The sequence below is a fragment of the Jaculus jaculus genome, chromosome 3 (genome assembly GCF_020740685.1).
Source record: "Jaculus jaculus isolate mJacJac1 chromosome 3, mJacJac1.mat.Y.cur, whole genome shotgun sequence".
NCBI lineage: Eukaryota > Metazoa > Chordata > Mammalia > Rodentia > Dipodidae > Jaculus > Jaculus jaculus.
This window is the reverse complement of record NC_059104.1, coordinates 4,757,501-4,767,467: the sequence shown is the minus strand read 5'-3', so window position 1 is coordinate 4,767,467 and position 9,967 is coordinate 4,757,501. Positions and strand designations below refer to the sequence as shown.

Genomic DNA, 9,967 nt, shown 5'->3' with positions numbered 1-9,967 from the left:
GTCTGGAGTTCGTTTGCAGGCTGGAAGCCCTGGCGCGCCTATTCTCTCTCTCTCCCTCTATCTGTCTTTCTCTCTGTGTCTGTCACTCTCAAATAAATAAATTAAAAAAAAAAAAGGCAAAGTGGATGTGATTGTCAAGATAGTTCTCTTCTACTCAACACTCTTTTTGAAATGCTAGAGGTAGCTGAATAGACATACAGAAACATATAGACATTTCCATTGTATAAACACACCTTGTGTGTGAACACAATCGTCTCAATATGTATTTATAGTATCTTATTTATATATACTCTTCATTATTATTTTTCTTCTTTTAAACATCGAGACATTAATTTGTATATATTGAAGAACTAAAATCCTAACTTCTGACTGACACCCCAAACCCGCGCATCAGCAGTGTGAGGAGCCCAGTGATCTTCTGAGTAGATGAGTCACAAGACCACTTCTCAGACTGCTGACTCTACCATTTGCTGAATTTCTGCTCGGAGATTTTCAAGTTGCTCCTCTTTGAAGGAAATATTAATTATATGATGTATTGGTTTACAGGAAAAGCCAAAGACATTAAAACAATTAATAAATGTGGATGGAAACATCTTTATAAATCCTAGAGGTCTCAGACTCTCAGCTGGAAAAATGATGTTCTACTCCATCACTGCTCAACAGATTGTCTATGTCACTTAAAACTCAATTACGTGATTCATGGCATTGTCTGTAGCTATTAGGAACACAAGCTTTCCAGAAGAAAGGAAATAATTTCAGAGTGAAACAGAGAAATATTAGCAAAATGACCCGATTTCCTTTTGGGACTTTAGTTTCAGAAGCTCCAGAAATGCTGGACAAATTATTACAGAAACCACAGAAATCACTTACACTGCTCCAAATATAGATTTAGACACCACATGTTATTTTATGCCTTTTGAAGTTGCATTGTTCAAAGGATGTAATTTATAACTAAATGTAAAGATTAAAAGTTTGAAGATTGAATTAAAAATGACGTTGTTTACTTATTTATTATCTTAAAGAATTTCCTTTTCTAAGTGAGTTTGTAAAAAAAATAATAATAAAACAAAAGCCACAAATGCTTAAGACATGTTTTGATCTTAAGCATGGTCCATTGACTAGTTCAGTGTTCTGGGTTGAGAGCTCACAGCAAAAGGGTTCATGACTCCTTTTCAGGAGTTTGGTCAGTGGGTCAAACTTCTTGACTTTCAGCCAATGAGAGACTTAAGCCAGATCTCAGACAGTGAGCAGTTCTTCCCCTTTCTCATGGCCCCTGAATTCTCCATCTTTTACTCCTACTTGGAAATCTACTTTACTAGATGTGTGGATTCCCCTCCACATCCTTAAATGTTCCACTCAATCCCTTCAAAATAAAGTTATTCTTTGTTGGCTATATCATATCTGTGCAATAAGTTCTTGGCCTTTATGGAGAGTCGCAATATAGACTGTTTAAAAACACAGGTGATGCTAGGTAGGGTGGTGCTCACCTCTAATCCCAGCACTGGGGCGGCTAAGGCAGGAAGATTGCTGTAAGTTCGAAGCCAGCCTGGGTTACCAACGTTCCAGGTCACTGTGACCTAATGTGAGAGTGTCTCCAAAGTACTGTGTGTGTGTGTGTGTGTGTGTGTGTATGTGTGACACTCTCATGCATGCATGCACATGTGTACAAAACTTAAAGTGAAAAGTCCATGAAAATTTTTTTCTTCTTTTTCTTTCTTTCCTTCCTTCCTTCCTTCCTTTCTTTCTTTCTTTCTTTCTTTCTTTCTTTCTTTCTTTTTCTTTCTTTCTTTCTTTCTCTTTCTTTCTTCCATCCTTCCTTCCTTCTTCTTTCCTTCCTTCCTTTCTTATTTGCAAGCAGAGAGTGAGAGAGATAGAGAGAAGAAAGACAGACAGAGAATGGGCACTCCAGGGCCTCCAGCCACTGCAAACAAACTCCAGACGCAAGTGCCCCTTGTGCATCTGGTTTACATGGGTCCTGGGGAATCACACCTGGGTCCTTTGGCTTCACAGGCAAATGCTTTAACCATTAAGCCATCTCTCTGGGCGTCACTTGTTTTTCTCTCTCACTACTCAGGGACTTCTCATTCTTGAATCTGCCAGGCGATTATCAGGGAGAATGCATCATACTGGCTGTAAATGAACTGTGGCCGCTGCTCTCGGAACTAGTGGAGAAAGGGCTCCTCCCAAGTAGGTATCCTAAACTACTTCCTCTACCTGAGAAACCCCCTGCTCCATGGCAGCTGGTTCGTTCAGATCCCAGGCAAAGTGGATGCAAATCATCCATTCCAGAGCAGATTTCACGGAAAGCACACTTAGCCTGAGAGGATGGACTCTTCTGGGACAGGCTTACCCCACTGGGGGCGAGGAAAGGGGTTCCTAGTGAGTGGGTCCTGGAGGGTAAGAAAGCAAAGTATGTTTTTCTGTCTGCTTCAGCAATTTCATTACACAAATGGCTGAGATTGACCAAAAGTAGTAATAAAACAAACAACAAAAAAAAACAGGCATCATCATTCTTTCTTGTTTTTATTATTGACAACTTAGACAATAAGCTATGATAATTCCCCCTCCACTTTCCCCTTCACAACTCCATTCTCCATCATATGCCCTCCCCCCTCAATCAGTCTTTTTTTAAAAAATTTTATTTATTTATTTGAGAGCGACAGACACAGAGAGAAAGACAGATAGAGGGAGAGAGAGGGAATGGGCGCGCCAGGGCTTCCAGCCTCTGCAAACGAACTCCAGACACGTGCACCCCCTTGTGCATCTGGCTAACGTGGGACCTGGGGAACCGAGCTTCGAACCGGGGTCCTTAGGCTTCACAGGCGAGCGCTTAACCGCTACGCCATCTCTCCAGCCCCAGTCTTTTATTTTGATGTCATCATCTTTTCCTTCTGTTATACTGGTCTTGTGTAGTACCAGGCACTGTGCGGTCATGGATATCCATTCTTGACTCATTCTTGATATTTCAATTCTGATGATAGGAAATGGTGTCTTGGAAATACATACATATATATATACACACACACACAGTGGAGTAAAAAAGATCTTAAGTGTTGGAGATTCCAGTGGGATAAACATGGAGATCTGAATGAGGTACAAAAAGAAAGTGAAGAGGCCAGGGTGGCTCCAGTGTGGGGTGTGGGTGTGGGGTTAGGGAGATGGTTCCGCAGCACCTAAGAGCACTTGCTGCCCAAGTAGTTTGAACCCGGGTTCAATCCACAGCACCCATGCAAAAAAGCCTGGTATGGGTGTGCATGCATGAAACCCCAGTGCTGAGATGGGCAGAGACAGGAGGATGGGCAGGACGCCCTGGTCAGCCAGTGTCGCTGACAACCAGGGAGCTATGGGATCAGTGAGGTGCTTTCTCAGGGAAATAAGCTAGCAGAGTGGCAGGGGGGACACCCGAGGTCTAGCCCTGGCCTCCACGTGTGCGCGGGTGAGCACATCTGAACACACATACTGCACACGCACCAGATCAGAAGAAGCCAGGGAACTAGCCAATGCTAGGGCACACATGGTGCATATTAAAGGCTGGATGTAGTAGGTAATGGAGATTCAGTGGCTCCAACAAGGAGAGGGAAAAGAGCAACACAAACTGATCTGTATCACTAAAAGTGAAAACCGTGTTCTGGTTCCAAAAGGTGTGTTGTGCACTGGTTCCCTGGAGGTGTCCAGGCAACTGTGGACCAGCATTCTTGAGTGACTGTGAGTGCCATGGGAATTAACAACTGGGAGGCAGCATGGGAGAGCAGTTCCTTTATTTGCCAGGGGAATAGGTTTATAAGCATTTGTGAAAGGGTGGAGCTATGGGTCATAAGGGGATTGGTTAGTACAAAGGCATCAGCATGTAGTAAGGTCACGGGATTGGCTATGGGGAGGCTAATGGCTGATACCTAATTAACATATAGGAACATGCAGGGCAAGAGGCAAGAAGTCACAAGGCTCTGGGGAAAGCAAATCCTAAATCTTATCAGGATGTCCAGGTGTCCCAAGCTGGGGAACCCTCAGTGGCCTGGGCCCTTACCTGTGCCCTTATGGAAGCTACCCTAAATGGTGGGTTAGCACTTTCCTTACCATGAGTAACAGAAAATATTATCTTTACTAGTATAATTATGAACTCTCCCATTACATTTACCTATCCCTTTATAAAATCAATAAACACAAAACATACAAAAGTTAGATTAAAGCTCATTGGGAGATGTAAAATACAAAGAACCCTCAAAGTGAACTTGACTCAAACCATTTAAAATATGCTGAGCTGGGGCTCATACCTAAAATTCCAGCACTTAGGAGTTTGAGGCAGGACTACTATGAGTTCAAGAACAGCCTGGACTAGAATGAAACTCTGTCTCAAAAAAGCAAAACAAGGGCTGGAGAGATGGTGTAGCGGTTAAGCGCTTGCCTGTGAAGCCTAAGGACCCCGGTTCGAGGCTCGGTTCCCCAGGTCCCACGTTAGCCAGATGCACAAGGGGGCACACGCGTCTGGAGTTCGTTTGCAGAGGCCGGAAGCCCTGGCGCGCCCATTCTCTCTCTCTCCCTCTACCTGTCTTTCTCTCTGTGTCTGTCGCTCTCAAATAAATAAATAAATAAAAATTTTTTTAAAAAAAAAAAAGCAAAACAAGGGGCTGGGGAGATGGCTTAGTGGTCAAGGCACTTGCTGGTGAAGCTTAAGGACCAAGGCTCGATTCCCAAGTACCCACCTAAGCCAGGTGCACAGTGGCGCATGATCTGACTGGAGGCCCTGGCATGTCCATTCTCTGCCTCTTTCTATCTTCCTCTTTCTCTCTTAAATAAATATATAAGACTTGAAATATTTTTAAAGTGTTTTAAGCTTTGAAAAAGAAAAACAAGTATACAGAAACTATATGATTTATAAGAAATAACTATGATGAATTGTTAAAAAAACAGAACATAAATAATTTAATATTACATTAAACAGTTTATTTAAATTAATTTAACAATCATAGACATCTATTACTTCAAAACCAGTGTAATTATTTTTAAATAGCTATACATGGTATCTAGGTACCAAATTCCTTCACCCCACTGTCTTCATAAAAGCACAACTTTGAATAACTGTATTTCAAACTCCAGATATAACACATCCTATACACACTGACCTCAACTTTAAAAAATGAAAGCGTTTTACAGAGTCAAAGCAATTTCTTTTCTCCAATGAAAGTTACAACATGCATGCTATCTTGCCACTGACTCAATGAATCATTAGAAAAAGAATTTATGAATGCTATTTATTCTGGAGTTCAAATTAACATGAAACTTTTTTTTATTTTTATTAGCATTTTCCATGATTATAAAAAAAATCCCATGGTATGAAACATTTTTTAACTGTTGTGTTTATGAAAAAAAAATTAAAACACTAGCTAACTAAAAACTATAGTTTTAAAATCAAAACAATCCAATCTCAAGTGTATACTGTTCTTACTCAACTTTCCCTACTCAGCTAAAAATTACCTTTGGCAATTTATCAATGTGCTTGATCCTAACCTTTAAAAAACTGTTTTAACATATTCCACATTTAAAGGAGGAATTTCTGCCTTTAAGTAAAAAAACATATTTTATAGGTCTAGTTGTAACAACCCTGCTTCTTTTATAGGCAATCTTTACATTAAAACTTTAACTGGCTATGGAAGATCTTGGTCAGGTCAGTAAGAATAATGTTGAATGCATTTTATGAAGTTAAAATTCTAGATTTCTACTATACGAATATGTCTTTAAATTGTGATTGCATCAAAGATATAAAAGTAATAAGAAATAAAATAAAATTTCTTTACCTTTGGGCCCTTTGGATTTTTTTTAACCTTAAAATTTAAAATTACTATTGTCCTATACTACTTTTGACACATGGATTTAAAGATACCTACATGCAATGCGGCACACTGCTTTGTCACTACTGCCTGCTGCAATGAGTCTGCCAAAGCTAATGCTTAAAGTAAATAGGGATTTTCCTCCTGCAATTCACACTTGTCTATTGATGCAGTTACCCAACGTTCTTGTAGAATTTTAAACTTTTTCTTAAGTGTTCTTCTAAAAGCTTTGAAATCCTCAATGCGAGTATGATCCTCCCCGACGATTACGTGCGACACCCCCTCAGCCAAGCAGGAAACTACTTTAGCTCCGCGAAAACGCAGCTCGAGGGCTGTCACGGCCAGCCTTGTTGCCTCGACCCTGGAACTCAAGTCATTAATGGTAGCATACAGGTCCAGGTACACAGTGAGGTGTCGAAACATACTGAGGGGAGAATGGTCCCAGGAATACCGGTATTCTAAGTCAGCTATCACCAGGGCCATGTCTCCAGGAGTCCGTTCACTGAGTTTCTTAATTCCTGCAAATACCTCTTTCAGTTGGTCCAAATCTGTATCGACAAAGTAGCTGTCACCATAGCGATCGTATTCAAGGGCAAAATGCTGCTTTGTTGATGGGCACATGTGGATCATAAAGCGGGGTTGCCAAGGCACATGACTTTTAGTTTCAAAACACTCTAAAAGCCATGCGGGCTTGACAATGTCATATTTATCTGAAGAAATGATATTTCTCACCCTGATGTTCTCCGAGCCTGCGATGACACAGTACGTGTCTGGGCCTGGATTTTGTACTATATACCCACCCAGCTCTGCAATTCTGTTCTCTAGGTCGAGCTTTGGATGGCCGTCCGTTCCATTCATCACACAAAACTCTACATCTTCAAAGATACTAGAAACCTTGCTGATGTTGGAAAGGTCTGGCGCTTTGGAGTGGTCAATAATCCCAATGACTTTCTTCTTCTTCGGGACAGCTTTCCGCTTTTTCTCCTGAGGCTGCTCATCTGCACCTACATAAAGGTGTTTGGATGCAAGCTTCCCAGCCGCTTTCCCGCGGAGCTGTTCTATGTCACCCAGAGTCATGCACTCATGCCACTCTTTGTCGTCTCGTATCCTCTCGATGCGTGGGAAGCGTAACGTGCAGCCAGCCCTGTACATTTCACTGGGGACAATCTCTGCTGCCTTGATCTGAACGATGACAGAATTACAGGGCTCAATGTACACTTCCGGCTTTTCTGTCCCACATAAAATGCTACTTGGTGGCGCTTTTTTATGAAAAGGCTTCCAGTGTTTTGCCAGTTTCAAACCCAGGTCATACAGTTCTTTCATGGTGTACCCTGACCCAACGCGACACAGAGAATGAAAGACTGATGGCTTCTCACCAGGAGGGGGCTTCTCCGCCACTGCACACAAAAAGTGGGACATCATGCCACCTCGTGCACCTTTGCCCCAATAACCTCCCACAATTAAGATGTCCAATTCATCCATTAGTCCATTAACATACTCTGGCTTAATTTTTAACCACCCTTCCCCTCTTTTGTCTGGCTTATAAATGGACAGAGGATGTTTAATCATGATTCCCTCTTCTCTCTTATCTATGGCTTCATTCAATGCATCGACCACTTCCTTCTTCGTATGAGCTTGCGTTTTCTGCACCCTTTCTAGTCTACCTTGTATGGGTGTGAACGTGCTACTGAGGATCTCATACCTTTTTCTCAGGGTCTCACGCCCGAGCTTTTTGTTATTGACCATCAACACATCAAAAACACAGTAGCAAGTCTGTAGATCGGAATCTTCGACCATTCTCTTAATGTCAAACTTACTCCCCTTCTGCATGAAAGTCTGGGTGTTGGGGTTGTAGGCCATCATCTCACCATCTAGGATGCAGACCTGCACATCCGCTGGGAAGGCCTCATGAATGAACGGGGTCAGAGAGCCTTCCTGAGGAGAAGCGCCAAACTGATCAGTGTAGTTATACCCATTCCGGGAGAAGTACTGATAGACCTCCCCGTCTTTGTGCATCTGCATCCGCTCGCCATCAAGCTTGGTTTCGATGTAGAAACTCTGGTGTTTCATGTCCTTCTCCACGCGCTCGACATCGGCTATGGCAGCCAGCATTGGTTTAAAGGCAGAAAATAAAGTGATCGAGATATCACTAAGCCCCACGGAGGGATCATGCAACTGCCTACAGACTTTTTCCAGGTCTGTGGTAACATTGTGCAACTCCATAGCATCATTATGGAAGACATTAAATATAGTTTGCTGACTGACCCCAAGCTTCAAGTCCTTCACAATCATGCGGATCAGCCACTTCTGCTCAAGGGCTGAGCTCTGAGTGATGAGTTGAAGGAGGCTCTTCTTTATGAGGTCTTTTCTTTTGGCAGCATTATTGCTAGCGACTGAGTCTAGAAGTTCATTTACTTGCTGGATGGTTAAGCTTCCTTTCTGTAAGCACCTTGGTTTCAGCACGAAGTACGCAATGACCGCAAAGTCCCCGGCGTCTGCACGAGCCCCGCTAGGTGTTCTGTAATTCAGGAGTTTCAGAGCATCTTTCCCTTCCCTTGGCAAGTTAAGCAACTCAATATAAAGCTTAGCAAGCATGGTCTCCTTGATGCCATAAGCCATTCTCTCTCTCTCTAGCTGAGGAAGGATAAGTCTCATTGCTGGGTAAAAAGAGTCTGTAACGTCTTTTTTGTTCTTATGAAGAGTATCATGAAATTTTCTCCAAGAATCTAAAAATTCTCTGAAGTGCCTGATTTTTTCTGCACGCTCTCTGCTTTTCTGTATTCGTTCTAAAGTTGAACATAAATCGGCAAAGGGAACATGAGATGCAACAGTTTGTGATGCTTGTGAGGCAGCCATGAAGAAACTGTGAATCCTCTGGTTTTAACTAACAAGGCAAAGAGAGAATAACTGTAAGTGAAAGATAAAACTCAACTGATCTTTAATGACGAGCTTATAGATAATGTGATCAGAAGTGTTTTATCAATGTTTACTAAATGAAGACAGGTCAATATAATAAATGATAGAGCTAAATGCAATAGCTATTTTCCTTCAATCTTACCCAGTATGTATTAATCCAGAGTCAATATCAACAGCTCCCTTTCCTATACTTACCATACTGAAAAATATATTTTAATTACCTTAAATGTTAATATTAACTGGACTAATCCTGCTTCTTAATTACTTAGCACATAAAAGAATATTACTAATACTTTTTCAAATATAGAAAATCAACACCTAAGTGAGGAGCTGCACACCTATAATCTGAGCAGCACTCAGAAGGCAGAGGCAGGAGGATCGCTGTGAATCTGAGGTCACCCTGAGACTACATGGTAAATTTCAGGTCAACCTGGGCCACAGTGAGACCCTATGTTGAAAAACAAAAACAATCAAACAAAAAAACCCAGAAAATCAGATGTTACAGCTTATACTTCCAAGACTACGAGGAAGGTCTTCCTTCCTGTGTATGTGCCTCTCCTGCAGCTAAAAGTAAAAAATAAAAGTAAAAATACATAAACTACACACATTAAGTGTTTGTAACAAATGAACTGCTCACCGGGTTGAAAAGTGATTGCCTAGGCCTTTTGAAATCCAAATCACAGGAGGCTTCACAACCGCCAAACAAAGCTGCTCTGTGTTTACTTCCCTGCCTCACTGCCAGCTCTGCCAAAACCACCCCGCATTCAAACCTCCACTCAATATACCCTCCCACAAAGCCTGTTTTATCATAGTTACAAAATAAAAATTCAAAAGCTTCTTTCCCTCTTGTTTCTGTGTTAGTTGCTCCCCAAATATTCAGTGACAATATATGATCCTGGCAGTGTGCTATGACAAACACAGCGTGTTTCTGTTCTAAATACATTCCATAGTGGGAGAGAATTCAACCACCTGCTAAGTGCTTTAACAGCAACACAATGAAAGTGTCCTTACCAGGGCCGTTTCATCACAGCCTCTTGAAGTCAAAGGTGCAATGGGTGTCCTACTGGATAAGGGCCTGGGGTATTCCCTAAAGTGGTCATCACAAGTGTAATTGTTCATTAAAGTGTTACGTATCTCTGTAAGTTCCAATGGAATCTATAGCAGCTATTTAAATGTGGCAGACATTGTGTAATATTAAAGCAAATTAACTTCTCCACAAATGATTC

At 41.7% G+C, this 9,967-nt stretch overlaps 1 protein-coding gene across 2 annotated transcripts in view; it reads right to left on the bottom strand.

The window, feature by feature from the left end:
* Positions 1–4,919: 4,919 nt before the first annotated feature.
* Positions 4,920–9,967, bottom strand: part of Lig4 (DNA ligase 4) — a 7,702-nt gene continuing 2,654 nt past the window's right edge. For both annotated transcript variants that reach the window (XM_045146222.1, XM_045146221.1), the window contains exon 2: positions 4,920–8,709. In XM_045146222.1, the coding sequence (XP_045002157.1) occupies positions 5,946–8,681 (2,736 nt within the window). In that variant the 5' untranslated portion in view covers positions 8,682–8,709 and the 3' untranslated portion in view covers positions 4,920–5,945. The remainder of the gene's footprint in view (positions 8,710–9,967) is intronic.